At 49.3% G+C, this 20,731-nt stretch overlaps 1 protein-coding gene across 1 annotated transcript; it reads left to right on the top strand.

The window, feature by feature from the left end:
- The first annotated feature begins 4,227 nt into the window (after positions 1 to 4,227).
- Positions 4,228 to 20,575, top strand: LOC139311766 (major histocompatibility complex class I-related gene protein-like). The gene is made up of 7 exons (XM_070936269.1): positions 4,228 to 4,301; positions 6,353 to 6,589; positions 7,069 to 7,344; positions 7,951 to 8,238; positions 12,402 to 12,473; positions 18,907 to 19,052; positions 19,752 to 20,575. The coding sequence occupies exons 1-7, from the start codon at positions 4,229 to 4,231 to the stop codon at positions 20,073 to 20,075; spliced, it is 1,416 nt and encodes a 471-aa protein (XP_070792370.1). The 5' UTR covers position 4,228; the 3' UTR covers positions 20,076 to 20,575.
- Positions 20,576 to 20,731: the final 156 nt, after the last annotated feature.

The raw sequence follows: 20,731 nt of genomic DNA, 5'->3' as shown, positions 1-20,731 counted from the left end.
AAGTCAGACCATCATCCTTCCTGTTCAAGGATGCCTGTCCAGGTGTGGGAAGGAGATGCTGGTAGCAAGTGTCTTAGCGATACTTTCAGTGCAGGGATATTATTGATCAGATAAAGGTTTCCCATGCCTTGGAAACTTTAGGCAAATTTTAGCTGTTACTATGACTACTGAAGATGTACAGTATGTATGATATTTCTCTGAATGATTAGGGTATCATGATGTGTGGGTTCATGACAATGTATATATTTTAAAACTGTAGAAAAGACAATACACTATAGGTGTCCCATTTTGGAATTTATTTTTTTTAATTTGATTTATATGCCGCCCTTCTCCGGAGACTCAGGGCGGCTTACAATGCGTTAAGCAATAGCCTTCATACTTTTGTATATTTATGCAAAGTCAGCTTATTGCCCCCACAAACTGGGTCCTCAATTTACCTACCTTAGAAAGGATGGAAGGCTGAGTCAACTTTGAGCCTGGTGAGATTCGATCTTACTTTAATTGCAGACAGCTGGGGTTAAATTACAGTGCTCTGTCTGTTGAGCTATCCAGGCTCTTGCATGCATGATTCTTTGTAAATAATTTTTTTTCTCCTTTCCACCTGTCAGGCGTGATTATTGGCCTTACATGCCAGTTTTCCCCAGGTAGTCCCAGAACTTTTTTGGTACAAAAATATGGCAGAAAACCTTGGAGCAATTGGACAAAAGAATCTGTGAAGAACCTGTGTCCTGAGAAAGGAATATTTCAATTAAGAAAACCATTTATTTAAAGAAAAACTGCTAAAGAATGAGTCTAACAAACAGGCGTGGGAAACTTAGTATCAGTGTGAAGGGAGGGTCATTTTAAAGAGGATCCACAAAGTGGAGAAAAAGAATCCAGATATCTCCAACTTGCAGGATAGTAATAAGAATTTGACGCAAAAAAACAAGAAGTTCAAGGGACAAGTGGCTGAACTGAGGGGTCCCTACTAAACTACCTGCCCCATCTGTTCCCTTGTAATCCACCCTTCCCAAAGCTTTGCCAGCCACTCTCTGTTGTCCCAAGTATCTTTTCAACCATTCAGAGATAATGACCACCTCCCATATCCTAGGAGTCTGTGGAGCCCTGAAGTGCTGAAACCCCCTGGAAATCGGGAGGTTTGGGACTGACCTCTCCCCTCCCAATGCTGAGTGGAATCAACCATGGAAAAAGGAGGGGGATCACCATAAGACCCCCACAACCTCATCCAATCCAGAAGGATATTGTGTTCCATAGCCATTGAGTGAGTTCTGCTTCCATACTTTCTGTCCACTGTGGTAGTGAAACAACCCAGCTGGAGAGGAGTTGAATGGTGGTTTATTGGAAAGATCAGAGTCACTGGCCTGAATGGTGGTTTATTGGAAAGATCAGAGTCACTGGCCTGAATGGTGGTTTATTGGAAAGATCAGAGTCACTGGCCTGAATGGTGGTTTATTGGAAAGATCAGAGTCACTGGTCTGAATGGTGGTTTATTGGAAAGATCAGAGTCACTGGCCTGAATGGTGGTTTATTGGAAAGATCAGAGTCACTGGCCTGAATGGTGGTTTATTGGAAAGATCAGAGTCACTGGCCTGAATGGTGGTTTATTGGAAAGAGCAGAGTCACTGGCCTGAATGGTGGTTTATTGGAAAGATCAGAGTCACTGGCCTGAATGGTGGTTTATTGGAAAGATCAGAGTCACGGGCCTGAATGGTGATTTATTGGAAAGATCAGAGTCACTAATCTCTTACATCTTGAGCAGGTCAGGTGGGAGCATCTCAGGAGTCCATCAAAGCTACACAGGGGTTTGATCAGAGAAATACAGAGCATGCCCGCTCTATATGGAAAGAAAACAAATTACTTGAAACTAACCCAAGGATGGGAGATAATGGCTGAAACGGTCCCTGGGGTGAGAGGCAACAAAGGAACTTTTGGAAACTTCACAGTGTTGGGAAAGTCAGTTCTTAGATGAGTGGAATTGATTAAATTGGTTGATATAAAGAGATATACTGTAACTTTGTTATCTTATTAAAACAATTCTATAGATCAGGGGTCCCCAACCTTTTGGATCTCAGGGACCACTAAATTCATAGTTTTAAATCCGGCGGACCACTCATATGATCTGCTTAATGACCGGCTGGGTGGGCGTGGGTAGATGGCCATGTGACTGGGTGGACATGGCCAACTCAATGTCACTCACGTCGAGGGGCACCTTGCCAGCCTGTACTCGCCATTCCTCGCCTGCTCCTTAGGGCCCTAACAGGAAGCAGTTGTTGGAGCTAAGCAGCCACCATGAGAAAGAGTTGGCAAACTACTCAGTTCAAATTGGATCTGACCAAGAAGGAGGCTCAGCAGATGCACCTCACTGAGGACTAGGAGCATAGACTTTCCAAGCAGAGGGAAGACCTGCGGGAGTGCAAGGCCAGGTACTGGCACCTGGAGGTTCAGAGGGCTGAGATGGTCAGCCAGTTCCAGGCCATGATGCAGTCCCATTGGAACAAGGCTCTCCGGCTCTTCGCCACCAGTGGCACTTCCCTCCAGCCTTCACCCAAAGCCTTGCACCAGGAGGCTGAAGCAGACCCCAAGTTAGAATTTCTGCCCCCCTCCAACCCACACAAAAAGACCCTGAAAGGGGAGACTCTGCAGCAACACAAACGTTCATTATGTGTATCTGTCCCAGGGGCCATAGTTTGAGGACCCCTGATTTAGTGCAATATAAAAAATGCAAATAATTTTTCTGCGGACCACCAAAATTTTCTTGCGGACCACCAGTTGGTGACTGCTGCTATAGATTAAAACAGTGGAAAATGTGTTTCTTTAGTAGCCCAAGAGATGTTCTGAGGGTCCCTCCACAACCAGGAGGACTGGGTCTCCCTCAATAGGGCTACTGGACGGCTATCAGCAGATGGAAGTTATACTAAAATTGGAGCGGGAGGAGAAAGATTCTTTCAGTGCTGGAGAGCGAATGGAAAGTGTCCTTATGTCCTTTGCTTCAAGCACTTTGTGTCTTGGGCCACCTTCTCTTTCCCCCCACCAAGCGAGGCTCCTGAACAGCAATGAAAGTGGCAACAGATGGAGAGAAACTGCAGGCGTTCAGTTGAGAACAGCAACTGAACAACTTCTTGGGAGATGCCTGGAGGAGCTATCCAGATCTTGGGGGGACTTTGCCAGAGGGCTGAAGAAAACCACCACTTCTGGGTCTCTGTCCCCTCCCCTCCTGCACTCATCAGCAGGACAGAAAAACCCATTAACACACTGTAGGCCGCCCTGAGTCTCCGGAGAAGGACGGCATATAAATCAAATAAAAAAAAAAATTGGAGGGGTGGCCCTATGGACCCTCTTGGCCAGCTCTCTTTCTACTTTCCAAGCCCCACCTGGAATTGCACTCAGGACCCCATTGGAGGCCATGCAACCCCCTCCCCAATGTAGGAATTCATGTTTTTGCACCATCTCATACCAGTCCGTGTGTGAGATGCTTTTTTTTCTGTACAGGTGTAATTTCTCCACAGTCTTCCAGGGGAGCCCAAGGGAGATCCCATGGCAGTAAGCCTTGGTAGTACAGTGGTTTAATGCACCCTGTTATTAACACAGCTGCCTGCAATTTCTGCAGGTTCGAATCTCACCAGGCTCAAGGTTGACTCAGCCTTCCATCCTTTCTAAGGTAGGTGAAATGAGGACCCAGTTTGTGGGGGCAATAAGCTGACTTTGTATAAATATACAAAAGTATGAAGGCTATTGCTTAACGCATTGTAAGCCACCCTGAGTCTCCGGAGAAGGGTGGCATATAAATCAAATTAAAAAAAAAAAAGTAATCTAACCAGGTTGGGGGGGGGAAAATCACAAGGATGTGGAGAATGGAGCTGGGGTTTTCCCTCAAAAAAAGGGGGGCACATGGTGCAGCAGCCAAATCTGGGCAAAAACATCCCTGGCCAGGATTTTAACCAGGAGGACTTCTCAAAGTCTGGATGGCCCTGACAGTGGGAGGGGGCAGATTTCAATGGAGAGAAGAATCTAAGCCCCTTCCCCAATTGGCCTCCTTACCTGGGGAGAGCAGATGACCTGCCTCAGTCTCCTCCTCCTCCTCCTCCTCCTCCTTTCACAGAGAAAAGATCCACACCAGTAGAGGCGGAGTTTGCTACTCTTCCTGGCACTAGTTGGCGGCTCTTTCAGTCTCTGGGTGCCAACTGGAGTCTTCGGTCGCAGGTGCGGAGGGACGTGTGGTCGGAGGGCGATGCCTCTGCCCCGGGCGCCCCTCTTGCTCCTGTGGGCTGGGCTGGGGTCCTTCGTGCCGAGGAGCCGCTGCGGTGAGTTTCTGGAAGGGGTTGCAACCGGTGGGAGGCAGCGAAAAGAGGGAGGGGGGGAAGACGCGTGTCCTGCCTGGGTCTCTCCCCCACTTTTCACCCTCCGTGGCAAGTTCCCTTCCCCGCAGGAAACGTCCCCCTTCCCTCGTCCTTCGCTCAGCCTCGTTCAAGAGCTTTTGGTATTCTAATTGTATTCCATTCCTCTTTGTATTTGAAGAAGGAAGTAAAAAGCGACCGGCGAACGTTCAGATTCAAAGTCTCCCCAGCAGCATCTCCTTCGGTTAAATTTGCCTTCCTCTGTTTTTTTTTTTAATTTTTATTTCCTGTTATCAACTTATGAGCGGGGGACATACCCACAATCAGGGCCGGATTTTCCTATAGGCTAACTAGGCTTCAGCCTAGGGCCTCAAGATCAAGAGGGGCCTACATTCAAATTGTTAGCAAAATTAAAATTACACTTTCACTATAGGTGAAAGGGCCTCATAAGTGGAATAGCCTAGGGCCTCTTTTCATCTAAATCCGGCCCTGCCCACAATACAGGGAAGGCTTGAATAATTCGTGGCTCATTCGTGCGACAATAACATTTGGAGTTTAATTTGTTCTCAATGCTAAGTAAATTTCTAAGCAAGGAGTGAAAGTCACGAGAGAAAGTTTACCAGTCAGGTCGACTCCTCCTCCTCCTCCTCCTCCTCCCTATCCCCACCTCCAGTCGGGCAAAGGCTGAGCCGCCAATCAGCTCCTCCTTGAAGAGAAAAATCTCGATATGAAGGGACTTTCTAGGCCTGGTAGTCCGAAGTCTCCATACTCCGTACTCTGCTGTGAAGCTCCAAGCAGCTTCTATCTGGCTGGTCCTTCAGGCAGAGGGCGTATAGGGTCCAATGGGGTCAGATCCACAAGCAGCTGGGTGAATTCGGAGGGACCCCTCACCAGATGTGCCCAGCTGTTTCCAAAGTCAGCCAAGAGTTGCTTGAGAACTTCTTTCAGGCTTAATCCCATGACTGGAATCCTCCAAAGTACAGCAAACAGTTGGTCTCCTGTTTGAAAGCTGCTTTTCATCATCATAATCATCATAAGTTTTATTTGTCAAGCCTGGATGGGAAGAAACAGACTCAGACTCAACCCATCCAAGACGGAGTGTCTATGGATACCGGCATCCCGTGACCTAGTGGCCCCATCACTTGTGATAGGAGGGGAGGTACTTACTCCCTCAGAAAGGGTTCGCAATCTGGGTGTCTTCCTGGATTCATGGCTGTCGCTAGACGATCATTTGATGGCCGTAACCAGGGGGGCCTTTGCACAAGTACGCCTGGTGCGCCATTTGCGCCCTTTCCTAGACCAGGATGCCCTCACCATGGTCACTCATGCCCTTGTTACTTCTCAGTTGGACTACTGTAACGCCCTCTACATGGGGCTGCCCTTGGGATGCACCCGGAGGCTTCAGCTAGTCCAGAATGCGGGCTTTTACATTGTAATAATTTTAATTAATTTTAACTGGTTTTTAATTTACATTTACATTTAAATTGTTGAATTTTATTCTTTGTAAGCCGCCCTGAGTCCTTCGGGAGAAGGGCGGCATATAAATTACATAAAATAAATAAATAAATAAATAAATAAATAAATAAATAAATAAATAAATAAATAAATAAATAAATAAATAAATATAAGATAACAGGTAAAAGTATAGACATAATTTGAATACATGAAAAGAGTAAGTAAAAAGGAATATTAGGACAGGGATGGTAGGCACGCTGGTGCGCTTATGCACACCCCTTATAGACCTCTTAGGAATGGGGTGAGGTCAACAGTAGACAGTCTAAGGTTAAAGTTTTGGGGGTTTGGGGAAGAAACTACAGAGTCAGGTAGTGCATTCCAAGCATTGACCACTCTGTTGCTGAAGTCATATTTTCTGCAATCGAGTTTGGAACAGTTTACCTTGAGTTTGTATCTATTATTTGCTTGTGTATTGTTGTGGTTGAAGCTGATATTATTTCATGATAGCATCGAGGGAGGAGCTAGAGCTGCAGATCCTATCCTTCCCCTTCTTCCCCTTCCAGGCTCCTCCAGGCACTCCCTGTGCTATTCCTACCTGAAGGTGTCAGAGCCCAGCCAGGGGCTGCCCCAGTTCTTCTCCATGGTCCACCTGGATGACCAGCCCATTGCTAGATATGACAGCCCCACCAGGAGGATGGTTCCTCTGGTGCCCTGGATGGAGGCGGCGGAGGTGAAGACACCTGAGAGGATGTTCAGAGGTGACTTGGAGTGGTTATCAAAACTCAACCCCCAGACTGGAGGTGAGCAGAGGCAGAACTGCCTTCAAGGCCTGAATTCCCCCTCAAATCTCACTTTCCCACATCTTCTCACTTGGGTTATTGGGAAAAAAGGCAAGCAGGCAAAGAATAGAAAGTGGGAGGCTGGGATCTTGGGTGGGTTGAGATGAGCCCCATCCCAGGAAAGGACAATATTGTTTCTGCCTTTGACCACCAATGGCTGTAAGGAGCAGGAGGATGGGATATCCTTTCCTGCAAAGGAAACCGCCTCCCCTCCCCAAGATCTTCTCTCTCATGGTCTTCATGATCTTCTAGCTCCATATCAAAAGAACTAAGTGTAGCCCCAGATCACAGAAAAGACCTCCTGCCATTGAAAGAAAGAGGGGAGGCAAGATCCGTTTTCCCTCCCCTGGTGGGATGGGGGGGAAGTAAATTCTTTGGGGGGGGGTGTCTCTAGGGAGAGGAACTCAGGACTATTCTCACTTCCTCTTTGTGTGTTTCAGGGCTTCACACCTGGCAGGTGATTTTGGGCTGTGAGCTCAGGGAAGACGGGAGCAAAGGAGGGTTTTTGCATTATGGCTACGATGGGATGGACTTCATCAGCTTCGACAAGGAGACTCACAGATGGGTGGCAGCTCAGCCCCAGGCCCAGACGATCAAGGAGAAGTGGGAGGAAGATCCAGTGTGGTCCCAGGGAAATAAAGACTTCCTGGAGGAGACCTGCATTGAGTGGCTACAGACATACCTGTCCTATCAGAAGGAGGCTCTGAAGAAGACAGGTGAGTGGCCAAATGAGCTCTGGTTGTGCAATTTTTTTTCCTAGGCATCTTCATCTTCCCCTTCTCATGTTTTCTGCCCTGCACAGCCAAGCCACCCTTCACGTGCCTGGCAGAAAGAGATCTGGGAATTTACCAAAACGAAGTAGGGACATTTACAGTGGGGAAAACAATCTCCAAGCCCTCCCCCCATCCAAAAAAAAAATATTCAAAGGAAAAGAAAAGGAAACCAAAGGAGCAAGATATCAATGCTGAGATCCACTTCCATTTTTATGAGGAAATCTAATTTTTGCAGTCTGCATTTGGGGCAGACCCAAAAGCTGATTCTCTTTCTGATTTCCATCTGGAACAACTTAAACAAACTCAATTCTAAGATGTCAAAGTGGAATCAAAGCCCAAGCATTGGAATTATTTTGATCAGAGTGGGAATGTTACCCCAAGGTCTATGAATTTCCTTCAAAAATAAGTCTAAAGAGTTCAATTCCCCCATTTTTGAAGTTCCCAGAGGAGGAGATGGAGCAGAGGGAAATAAGACCTTCCCTGTGAATTAAATCATCTTGACATAAAGTCTAGAAAATCCTGTTAACTTTGGTGTTGCTGTTTCTGCAGAGCCCCCACTGGGGAAGGTGACCCACAAGATGATTAATGACAGCCTGGAGACCCTCATCTGCCAGGCCTTTGGCTTCCACCCCAAGGAGATCCAGGTCACCTGGAGGAGGAAAAGAAAGGTGGTCAGGTATGAGACCCTCCATAGGAACGTGGCTCCCAATTCAGACGGGACCTACTATGTCTGGCTCAGCATTGAGATCGACCCCAAGGAGAGGAACCATTTTCAATGTCACCTGGAACACGAGGGCTTGCAGGAACCCCTGGTCTTGGCCTGGAAGGAGGACACAGGTGAGAAGCCGGTGGTTATATGACATGTCACCTCTTGGTGAAATGGGCAGCATGCAAATTTAATTAAATAAATGGAAATCAATGCCTAAGTAGATTGTTCACAAATGTTGAATATTTTTTCTGTTACGTCACCTAAAGTTTTCAGATAGAGAACAGGAAATTCAGTCCTCTATTTAGTGATGGTAAAAAGTCATTTTTGACAGTGGAGTTGGAAGTGGAAACCTAAGAACAAAGGTATGAAAATATGATATGATCCAATATAGTACAATACAATATGATGCAAAATGATACAATGCAATATCAGTAAGGCATTTGATAATGTAGACCACCATCTATTACTTCATAAAATAGGAAAATGTGGGTTAGACAGCATCACCACCAGATGGATTCGTAACTGGCTGACCAACTGCACTCAGCGTGTAGTCCTCAATGGAACTGCATCTACATGGAAGGAAGTATGCAGTGAGATACCCCAAGGCTCTGTTTTAGGCCCAGTGCTCTTCAACATGTTCATCAATGATTTGGACGAGGGGATAGATGGGGAACTCATCAAATTTGCAGATGACACCAAACTGGCAGGAATAGCCAACACTCCAGAATAGATACAGAAGGATCTTGACAGACTTGAACATTGGGTGCTGTCTAACAAAATGAAATTCAACAGTGAAAAAAGCAAGGTTGTACATTTAGGGAAGAAAAACAAAATGCACAGGTACCATATATGTGGTACCTTGCTCAATAGTAGTAACTGTGAGAGGGATCTTGGAGTTGTAGTGGACACTTAAATATGAGCCAGCCGTGTGCTGCAGCTGCCAAAAAAGCCAACACAGTCCTAGGCTGAATAAACAGAGGGATAGAATCAAGATCACGTGAAGTGTTAGTACCACTCTATTATGCCTTGGTAAGGCCACACTTGGAATACTGCATCCAGTTTTGGCCGCCATGTTGTAAAACAGAGGTGGAGACTCTAGAAAGAGTGCAGAGAAGAGCAACAAAGAGGATTAGGGGACTGGAAGCTAAAACATATGAAGAAGAGTTGCTGGAACTGGGTATGTCTAGTTTAATGAAGAGAAGGACTAGGGGAGACATGATAGCAGTGTTTCAATATCTCAGGGGTTACCACAAAGAAGAGGAAGTCAAGCTATTCTCCAAAGCACCTGAGGGTAGAACAAGAAGCAATGGGTGGAAACTAATCAAGGAGAGAAACAACCTAGAACAGGGGTGTCAAACTCAAGGCTCGGGGGCCGGATCCAGGCCGCGGGGTGCTTACATCTGGCCCATGTGGTTACCCTGGAAACAGTGAAGGACCAGCCTGTGGTGCCTCGGCCTGTCCTTCCCAAGCTCCATTTTTGCTGGTAGCGTGCTGGAGCAGGTCGTCGCAACCAACAACGGAGCTTGGGAGGGCTTCCTGTGCCCCTCCCGAGCTCCCTTTTCTCTGGCAGAGTGCTTAGCCAAACCAACTACCAGCAAAAGTGGCATTTGATAACAAGGCCAAGGAGGCATCAAAACATATTTTCCCTTTTGCATTTGAGCATCCAAGAAGGGACAGGAAAGGAGAAAGGGAAAGAGGAAAGACAAAGAAAAAGAAAGGAAGATGGGAAGAGAGCAAGGAAGGAAAAAGAAGGAAAGAGGGGAAGGAAGAAGAAAGAAAAGGGAAGGAAGGAAGGAAGGAAGGAAGGAAGGAAGGAAGGAAGGAAGGAAGGAAGGAAGGAAGGAAGGAAGATTATAATGAGAGGGAGGGTGTCAGGTTTTGATGTCATCTCAAATAAATTTGCACTCCCAAACAATCTTTGCTGAAGTATTCCATTTACTGAGTATGACAGATCTGGCCCCGACTTCGTCATAGCCGATACTAACCCTCTGACCCCCAAACCCTTCCCTTTCTGTTCCCCAATTCTCATCTTCTCATTGGCCATCTTCCAAGTCAGTCTCCCCAGCTTCTGACCTCATCCCACAGGAATGTTCCCCCCTCCCATCCCATCTCCTAGGGGATATTATCTACAGAGAAAATAAGTAGGTGAAAAGTCAAGCCTCGTCTTTTTATGGCAGCATCAGAATGCTGACAGAGGGAGGGTCTGAGGGAAGTCCTGCCTTAGCACCAGCAGCCCTGCTGCCCTTTCGCCATCCCCTTGTCTCCTCCTCCTGACCTCTCCTGGTGGTCTCCCATCCTATCACTGAGGATGCTTTGGTTACAAAGCCGGCTCTCCTCGCATGGAGAGGGAGTGGGCCTCCCTCCCACCCACACACTTTGCCCTCCCGCAAACACCATGAACAACATGACTAAGGAAAGCAAGCAGCAACCTCGGGGAGGAGGTAAATGCAGCCAGCCACCCCCTCGAGAAAGGCTGGGCTGTGGGGTCCCGGTGCCCTGGGAGCTCGAGGGCCGGGCTGGGCACTTGCCTTTGGATGCCTAGGGCCCTGGACAGCCTGCACCACCATCCGGGGGTCCTCCACGTGACCTGAGAGGGACGGCAAAGCTCCTCTGGAGGACAAGGGTTTGGCCCTTTCCTTGGTCTTGCCTTCCTCCACTAATGGATCCCCACCAGCCCCGCCAGGGCCACCACAGGTACCCCCGACCCAATTGACATTGAGCTGACCACGCCCACACTAGCCCCCCCAAGGTCAAACACAATCCTGATGTGGCCCTCAATGAAATTGAGTTTGACACCCCTGACCCAGAACTTACGGGACCGCCTTCTGCCGCCGATAGCCTCCCATCAGCCAGTTCACTCCCACAGAGAGGGACTCCTCAGGGTGCCGTCAGCCGGGCAATGTCGGCTGGCGACCCCCAGGGGGAAGGCCTTCTCTGTGGCAGCACCTGCCCTCTGGAACGACCTGCCCCCGGAGATACGTAGGATACCAGATCTCCCTGCTTTTCGCCGTGCCCTCAAAACTTCTATTTCATCAAGCTGGGCTGGCATAACCCCCCCCCCCCTCAGATATTTTTAATTGTAAATGGATTAGTCGGGAGGTTTTAAATTTTGGACCAACATTTGTTTAATTCTTTTAAAATTTAAAATTTTGTATTGGGATGTTTTTTATTCTAGGCTGTGCACCGCCCTGAGTCCAGCAGGAGAAGGGCGGTATAAAAATTTAATAAAATAAATAAATAAACTAAGGAGAAATTTCCTGATGGAACAATTAATCAGTGGAACAACTTGCCTCCAGAATGTTGTGGATGCTCCAACACTGGAAGTTTTCAAGAAGAGATTGGACCACCATTTGTCTGAAATGGTAGAGGGTTTCCTGCCTGAACAGGGGGCTGGACTAGAAGACCTCCAAGGTCCCTTCCAACTCTGTTATTCTGTTAATATGTAGATTGAAGACATGAGAGATCAATAATAAACAATAACTTTATTGTCGTTGTACATGTATACACAGTATACCCATACAACGAAATTCACTTAACACTCAAACACTAGGTCCAACACACATAACAAAGATATGATATGAAACAATGTTTTGCTTTCTGGTAGAATTATCTGATGTGACATTTTTTTTTAAAAAAATTGATTTATATGCCGCCCTTCTCCGGAGACTCAGGGCGGCTTACAATGCATTAAGCAATAGCCTTCATCCTTTTGTATATTTATACAAAGTCAGCTTATTGCCCCCACAAACTGGGTCCTCAATTTACCTACCTTAGAAAGGATGGAAGGCTGAGTCAACCTTGAGCCTGGTGGGATTTGAACTTGCCGTAATTGCAGGCAGCTGATGTTAATAACAGGCTATTAGCCAGCTGTGCCACCAGGCCCCTGGCTGGTTTAACACCAAGTCATTTAATACCAAGTCATTCACTGCAGGGGAGTCTGAGCCTTTGTCAGCCCAACAAGGTAGACCAGAATAGGAAACCAATGTCAGGTATAATCTATCAATCTGAAAGTGCTTCCGCCTTCCTCCTCTTATCTCCAGGTGAACTAGAGGGAGGACCTGTTTGACCCATTCTGAAGCACCATTTACCTGCCTTGGTTGTGGCCCTTCTTTCATCCCTTCAAGGCCACTCCCTCTTCCCTCTTCAGCCTTGGAAGCGAGGGGGGCTTCCTTCAGAAGTGGAGACGCTGCCTGGAAGCCAGTTCAGGTTGAAAACTGCTTCCGTTGCTCAGCATCTCCACTTCAGGAAATTCAGCACCTGTCTAATCGGAACCATGTTTCTCCTTCTTTAGCTAGATTGTCGTGGATCACTGTGGGAATTGTGGCTGCCATAACTGCGGGAATTTGGATTCTCTATCGAAGCTGTAAGTGAAACTCATCCACTGACACCCCCCTACCCTTGCCGTATTTCTGTATTGACTGAGATGATGTGGCCTCCCTAAGAGTTTCAGCCAGGACCTCCACAAGACCCTTCCCCACAAACAGCATTTTGGACAGAAAGATACAATAATTTATCCACCCATTTTCCCACTTTCTGTAAATCTCAAAAACGTTCTGCATTTGTTAAATGGGAGGGAGCCTTTTGGCCTCAGTGGATTTACCTCAGAGGAACAAATATCAGGGGCTCTGGAATCAAAGGGAAGTCCCATTAATAATTTCTGAAGGGCCAGAAAACCATAATCCTGCCCTGAAGAAGATCCTGGTGCCAGCTCACCTAGCAAGAGAGACCTTCAGGAAAGCTCTGATGGAGGTAAAGGGCAGTGGTGGGTTCCTCCCGGTTCTGCCGAGCCAGTAGCGGTGATGATATGATGTCACCGAACCGGTTCTGACCCCCCACACCCCACACCCCTCCCTGCCCCCCCCACTCCCCATGTTAATCTTACCTTTTATTTGGCCCCACTCCCAATCTATTGCTGCCTCCTGAGTCCCAGCTGATGACTAGAGGGAAAAAAAACTGTTTAAACTCTTGCCTTGGGGCTTCAAAGGGCCGCCCTACAACTGATCAGTGTTAAAAATGCGACAAATGCAACAAAATAAAAGAAAACAAATGAGTAGACCGGTGCCTGCAAAAATACATGAGTAGATCAGTGACTGCAAAAATACATGAGTAGATCGGTACAGCCTGGTAGACCAATACCTCTTGTTAAGTGGGGTGAATGAGGACACAGCAAGCCAGAGTAGTTAGTGACAATAGCTCTTTATTATATGGTGAGACTCCAGCAACTGACCAGGGGAGCCAGCTCCCTTTATATACCTTGCAGCTGTGGTGGTCAGCCAATCAGCTGAGGGTCAGTTAATTCAAACTTCCCGCCAAACAAACCTATTTACATAACACTCCTCCCCTCCCAGAAGTCACTTGGGGTGTTATTTGCATACAAAGTCTCTCAGGTGACTAGGGCGTGTACGAGCCCTAGTTGACCTGCGCAGTTCAGTCGGAGGGGCGGCGTCGAGCAGGTCAGAGGGACTTTCTGTTTCTCCCTGCTCCGCCAATGAGGCCTCCGGAAACTCCTCGTGGGCGGCGACTTCTTCGGCTGCTGGGACTACCTCGATGGGGCGGCGCTGGATACCAGAATCCTCAGCTAAGTCCTCCGCTCTATTCGGGCTAGTGGTTTGTGCCTCTGGTTGGTAGTCGTGGTCGGAGATGGGGTCGTCTAATGTCTCGTCTGTGTTTGTGGTTACCCGTTTTCTTATTTGGTCAATGTGTCTGCGCCAAACTCTCCCGTCCCCCATGTCTACCCGGTATGACTTGGGGCCTGTGATTTCTGTGATTGTTCCTGCCTCCCAGAGTGGGCCCTGTCCATAGTTTCTGGCGTGTACCGGTGTTCCTATGGTGAACTCTCTAAGTTTCCTCTCCCCCCCCCTTGAATACCTCTGGGGAGTAGTTGGGGTTGAGTCTATCTAGTATTCCCCGGAGTTTCCGCCCCATTAATAGTTCGGCCGGACTTCGGCCTGTGGCTGTGCAGGGTGTGGAGTGCTGGGCTAGTAGGAACTTGTCTACCCTTTCCTGCCAGTCCCCGGGGCTTAAGCGTGAAAGGGCCTCCTTTGCTGATCTAACAAATCTCTCAGCCTGTCCGTTACTAGCCGGATGAAACGGGGCAGAAAGGACGTGTCTGATCCCAAGTCCCGCTAAGTAGCCCTCGAACTGTGTTGCGGTGAACTGTGGCCCGTTATCTGACACTAGGATGTCCGGTAACCCATGTGTGGCGAATAATTGTCTTAGCTCTCTAATGGTTGCGTCGGTGGTAGTGGCCTTCATTAGCTTGATCTCCAACCATTTGGAGAACGCGTCTACGATGACCATGAAGGTCTGTCCATGGAAGGGGCCTGCAAAATCAATATGTATTCTGGACCAGGGTCCCTGGGGTCTTTCCCACTCTCTCACGGGTGCCGTTGGCGGGTCTGATCTGGACTCTTGGCAGGGCTGGCATTTCCCCACCCACTCGGTAATGTCTGCATCCATGCTGGGCCACCAGACGTAGCTCCTGGCTAGCCCCTTCATTCTTACAATCCCGGGGTGCCCCTCATGCAACAACGTTAGAACCTTTTCCTTTAAGCGTGAAGGAATAACAACCCGATCGCCCCATAGTAAACAACCCCCTTGCATTGTCAACTCGTCCCGTTTTCCCGCGAATGGTTTAAATTCCCCGCTCCCAATCCTTTCCGGCCACCCCCTCATAACCCAACTTGCGACTGTCCGGATCACGTGGTCTTTGGTTGAGGCTCTCGCAACCTCGGCTGATGTGATGGGCCCAGAGTCCAAAACGTCTATCAGCAGGATGGGGATGCCGGGTGTGGGGTCTTCTAAACTGTCGGGTAGTGGGCATTGGCTGAGTGCGTCCGCGTTGCCCATGTCCGCCCCTGGTCGGTGTACCAGGCGATAAGAGTATGCTGCGAGGAAAATGGCCCAGCGTGTCATCCTGGGCGAAAGTGCTGCCGGGGTTGGTCGATCTCCCGCGAGGAGACCCAGGAGCGGTCGATGATCTGTGATCAATTCAAAGTCTCTCCCGAACAAGTACTCGTGGAATTTCTTTACTCCCGAAACGGCGGCTAGGGCCTCTTTGTCGAGCTGGCTGTAATTTCGCTCGGCACTTGATAGGGTTCGGGAGTAGTATGCGATGGGCGCCTCTAGGCCATTCGGGAGTCTGTGGCTCAGGACGGCTCCCACCCCGAACGGGGACGCGTCACATGCTAGAACAAGGGGAAGCGTTGCGTTGTACTGAATTAAAAAACTCTCGGCTGACAGCAGTTTTTTAATGCCGGCGAATGCCCTGTCTTCAGCCTTCCCCCAATTCCAGGTGGCTTTTTTGGTTAACAGTTTATGTAGGGGTTCTGCCACTGTTGCCTTGTCTTTTAGGAAGATGGCGTAAAAGTTTAATAGTCCCAGGAAGGCTTGTAGCTCTGCCTTGTCTTTGGGGGTGGGTGCTTCTTGGATTGCCCTGATCTTGCTTTCTGTGGGGTGGATGCCGGTGCCATCAACCCTGTACCCAAGGAATTCGACTGAGGGGACTGCAATCATGCATTTATTGCGTTTTACTCTGAGTCCTGCGTCCCTGAATTTCCTTAACACCTCCCTCAGCCTTTCTCTTAGCTGGTGCTCATTGTCGGCGGTAATGAGCACGTCATCGAAATAGGGCACCACCCCGGGGATCCCCTGTAGTAGCCGCTCCATGGTACTTTGGAACAGTCCGGGGGCCACGCTTACTCCGAATTGCAGGCGGGTGCACTTGAAGGCCCCTCTGTGGGTTACGATAGTCTGTGCTTCCGCGGTAGCGCCATCTACTGGCAGCTGCTGGTACGCCCGCGCAAGATCGAGTTTCGCGAAAATCTTGCCGGGGCCCAGGGAATGCAATAGGTGGTGAACGACGGGCACTGGATAGGCGCTCTGCTGCAGGGCCTTATTTATTGTGCATTTATAATCGGCGCATATGCGCACTGACCCGTCCGGCTTGACCGGTGTAACAATTGGGGTCTCCCATTTGGCGTGGTCGACTGGAACGAGCACCCCTTGTTTGATTAATTTGTCCAGTTCAATGTCTATTTTGGGCTTCAGGGCAAATGGTACCCGCCTCGGCTTTAAACGGATGGGTGCAATATTGGGGTCTAGATTAAACGAAATCGGGGTCCCCACATACTTGCCAAGCCTTTCGTCGAACACGTCCTGGAATTCCTGCATCAGGTCTTCCTTCAGGGTGCTTCGAACGTTCCTTACTCCGGTGAATCCCATGCCTAGGGCCCTGAACCAGTCCATGCCCAGGAGGCTGGGGAGGTTGTCGCTGACGATGGTGAGGGGCAGTTTCTCGGTAAACTCCCCGTACTGGACTTGGAACTCGCCTCTGCCTTCGACGGGTATGCGGTTCCCTTGGTAGTCCTTCAGTCTGCGTTGCTGCGGCTGGAGCTGTCGCTTGTGTACGCTGGGGATGACTTTCTTCAGGTTCTCCCAAGACATGATGGATATTGGTGATCCCGTGTCTATCTCCATCTGGCACTCCCGTCCCTCGATCTCGACCGTGGTGTAGGTCTTTTCTCCGGGCGAGGTGCAGGTCTGTGCGATGCGTATGGTGTAGGCCCCAACGTCTTCGAATTTCGCGCCCTTCCGGTTTCCGCCATCCCTGTTGGGCCTTCGGTGTGGCGCCGTCTCGGATTGGGCAGATTGGCCACGTGGTCTGTAGCTCTGGTGTGCCTTCGATCTGCAGACCCTCGCGATGTGGCCCCTCTTTTCGCAGGCACGGCAAACGGCGTCCCTGAACTTACAGTTTTGTCGTGAGTGGGACCCTCCGCAGCTGGCGCATCCGTCTCTGGGCTCCCTCCGGGCTGTGCGGGACTGCTCGGTGCGGTAGACCTCCTCCTCAGACTCCCCCTCGCTCGCGGTGCTCACGGCCTCCCGATGCACTGGCGCCGTTTTCTGCGTTGCCTTGGTTAGGTGGGAGCTCTTTAATCTCTCGGCGGCCTTTACTGACGACTCTTGCGCTCTGGCTTCGTCTAGCGCGATGAGTAGGGTCAGGTTTGACCTCGCAAGCAGCCTTCTCTGGAGCCGGCCATCTCTCACTCCGCAAATTAGTTGCTCTAGGAGCATCTCATCGAGGTCTCGGTACTCACATTGGGTTGCGGCCTTACGCAGGGCAGCGACGTACTCGCTGATCGATTCGCCCTCCTGCTGTAGCCGTTGCCGGAATTCATAGCGTTGGACGTACTTCGATGGCGTTGGTGCATAGTGGTCTTTCAGCAGGGTCTGTAGCGTCGACCAGGAGATGTTGTGGACCGAATTCGGCTCCGACAATGCTTCGGCTGTGTCGAAGACCCTTGGCCCACAGTGGCTCAGGAACAAGGCTTTCTTCCGAACGTCCGGTAGCCCTTGCATGTCGTTTGCCACCATGAAGCACTCGAACCGAGACATGTAGGATCCCCACTTCTCTTCCTTGGGGTCGAAAGGCGCTGGCGGGGTGTAGGCAGACATCGTTTCGGGGATTCTCCTGTGCTCCGCTCGCTCGCCTGGCTGGATTCGGTTGCGGTCTCTGGTCCCTTCTCTGAACGTGGCTTCAGCTCTTTCTCTCGAGTGTGGCTTCAGCTCTCCTCTGCTTCTGGCCTCAAGATCCCACCTTCGTCGCCAATGTTAAGTGGGGTGAATGAGGACACAGCAAGCCAGAGTAGTTAGTGACAATAGCTCTTTATTATATGGTGAGACTCCAGCAACTGACCAGGGGAGCCAGCTCCCTTTATATACCTTGCAGCTGTGGTGGTCAGCCAATCAGCTGAGGGTCAGTTAATTCAAACTTCCCGCCAAACAAACCTATTTACATAACACCTCTGCTAAATCCTAAATAATTGTCACATGACCATCAAGTCACGCCCACAAAATAAGCCACGCCCACAGAATCGGTAGTAAAAAAATTTAGAACCCGCCCCTGGTAAAGGGGGAGGGGGCCTCCTGTCCTCTTCCCCTGCTCACAATTACACCTGAGGATAGGGAGGAAGGTCCAGTGGTGGAAGGAGCCACTGCTTGCTTGGCTCCTACTCAGAAGAAGAGATATGAGAGGGGAAAAGGATGAGAAAGTGTCTAGAAATTGAGCTTCACCAAGTGGAGGTCTCAACACATCCATGTAACTTTCTCAGCAACAAGACGGAAGTGCTTTGCCAATTCTCTTCTCTAGAATGAGCCTTTCGACTTGCTTGCAATTTGTCTTGCGTGCTTGCTTGCCGGTCTCAGATGGAAGTACGGTACTAAGCCAGTCAGACCTTGCCAAGATCAGACAAGGTTACTGGTACTTAGATCTTGCTGGATTGGGATTGGGGGTTTGGAGTACAAAGCAAGACAAGAGTTGGATTAAGAGCTACCATGTCTGGAATATGTGGGGAACACCATCTGTCTTGTACCAATGACAGGATTGCGAGAGGTTTAGCATCATTGCTTAAAAGTAATTGATGGTTGCTCACCATCAATTACTATTAAGCAATGATGGTCCTCTTGGGAACAGCCCTGCTGCTCAGCTTTGAATGGCTTCAGTGGTGGTGGAAAATAGGACTCTGATGTCCCATATGAACTCTTAATAGGAACATGGAGAGTTTCAACTCGATTATTTCTTAACACCCTCAGGGATGTCCCTTCCAGTTCCCCATGTTCAGCACCTCTAGGCAGCCATCAATTTTGCCTTTCATCCATAAGAAGCAAATCAAGATGCTGGCTTAAAATCCAGACAGCTGTACCATCTGGGTCCTTGGAGATCTTCAGCTTATATGCACCCCAGGCAGGAAGCGGCTGCCCCAGAAATAAAACTATCTTCTCTTTTTGCCCTATATCAGGCAACTGGCTGGGATGCAGGGAAATTTTGCATCAGGATGAGACAATTCGCTTTCATCGCCGTGATCTAGAAAATTCTCCCCTAATTTATTGCACAGAAGATGAGATCCAATCGCAGGCAGTGCTCCAGCCCAAAAGTACATCAGAGGTAAGCCTCGCTGTTTTCTGAAATGTATTTAATCAATAAAATTTGGAAATGCCTGAGTGCCAACACCTGCAGAATTGTTGGGGTGGGGGAATTCATCTACAAAGTCTTCCCACGGCAGCCAGGGAGGGACGGTGGGCTGTCTGGTGCTCCTGTGAGGCTCAGCCCCCCTGCTGGGGAACCTCTGATCAACTACTTTACAAGGGAAGATCTGTCAAAGCTCAGCTTCTTTGTCCCACCAGCTCCAAGGCTGGAGTGAGAGAGGAAAAGGGCTTGGAGGAGGAACAGGGGCACCCTGGGAAAATGGGAAATTTCTGTCCAGGAAGGACTGGAGGGGAGGGGGAGAAAGCGATGGTGGGCTGGAGGCCGTCTAGGAAAAAGGCTTCTTGGTGATGATGAGCTGGAGGTATAAGAGAGACAAGAGGAAGGAAACGCTGGGGGAGAAGGGATGATTAGGGGCGTGCATAATTGCACCAGCGTGCCTACCATCCCTGTCCAAATGTTTCCTTTTATTTGTACCCATTTTATGTATTCAGGTAATGTTATACTTAAGCTCTATTATCAAATACGTACTTGACAAAATGAATGAATGAATGAATTAATTAATTAATTAATTAATGATCCCTTCCTAGGAGATCCCTCTCTCTCCGTTTGTGTTTTGGGGTAGTACATACTCCTTTTTGGCTCCTTCCTTCTCCACAGGGTTGCTGCGGGCAGAAGACAGAGCTAAGGGAAGGAGAGAAAACACCTCTGATGGCTTCCCCAGTTGCCTATTCAGACAACGAGGAAGGGCCAGCTCCGGGGACTTTGCAGTGGGACCTGGAGGAACGTCTGGAAGATGCCGAGGCCACAAAGCCAGGAATGGAAGGGCTGGAAGAAGAAGTGAGGCCAAGAACCTCAGAGGAACAAGTGGATGAACACCTGGCTGGAGAGGAAAGAGGAGAGATGCAGCTGGAAGGGCTCACAGACCCAGGGAGAAGCCCAGGATGGAGAAGGATTGTAGCTGCGACTGATCAGAAAGGATGAGGAGAAACTGCCTCCTCCACCATAGCACCAGTGGTGGGTTGCCCCTGGTTCAGACCGGTTCGCAAGAACCGGTAGTAAAACCGGCGGGAGGCCCCGCCCACTGCCCCAGATGTCATCATTGGCGATCTGCGTGTGCGCGAGCAAAGCAAGCGCGCACCCGCAATCCCATTGCAAACCAGTAGTGAAGGTCAGTAGAACCCACCCCTGCATAGGACTGAACGGTGGAAGGCGGAATGGAGGTCGGTGAGGCTACTCAGTCACAAGAAGCCTCTTTCCTCAGTCAGTGGGGGTTGCATAACAAGTCAGGACACATAGTCATAGCTGATGGGTTGAAGAGGGTTGGCTACTGCCCGAGCCAATCAGAGCTGTGATTGGTTGCCTTGAGTGAAAAGGGGGGGGGGGTTTCCTGGTTTCCCGCCTTTTTGCCCTTTTGGCGTGCTCCCTGTCATTTACCTCATGATGTGGTTCCTGCCGCATTAATTTACCTGTTCCTGCTTGCCTTTTTTTTTTACTGTAAATATATTTATTTATATAAAACCACAAGTTTTTGTCAGCGTCTCTGACTCCATTTGGACACGGCTGAGCTTGTCGATCAGAAAGGCCGGCAGTTTGGCGGTTCGAATCCCTAGTACAGGTCTCCTGCGGGAGGAGGGGGT

The sequence above is a fragment of the Pituophis catenifer genome, unplaced genomic scaffold (genome assembly GCF_029215685.1).
Source record: "Pituophis catenifer annectens isolate HBS135680 unplaced genomic scaffold, rPitCat1.0.hap2 SCAF_2, whole genome shotgun sequence".
NCBI lineage: Eukaryota > Metazoa > Chordata > Lepidosauria > Squamata > Colubridae > Pituophis > Pituophis catenifer.
This window is presented reverse-complemented; position numbering and strand designations above follow the sequence as displayed.

What these genes read in the sequence shown, in the direction of transcription:
- LOC139311766 (XM_070936269.1), top strand. Translation starts at nt 4,229, where the DNA reads ATGCCTCTGCCCCGGGCGCCCCTCTTGCTCCTGTGGGCTGGGCTGGGG. An exon ending in TTGGATTCTCTATCGAAGCT is followed by an intron (nt 12,474 to 18,906) that starts GTAAGTGAAACT and finishes GCCCTATATCAG; the next exon opens with GCAACTGGCTGGGATGCAGG. An exon ending in AGCCCAAAAGTACATCAGAG is followed by an intron (nt 19,053 to 19,751) that starts GTAAGCCTCGCT and finishes CCTTCTCCACAG; the next exon opens with GGTTGCTGCGGGCAGAAGAC.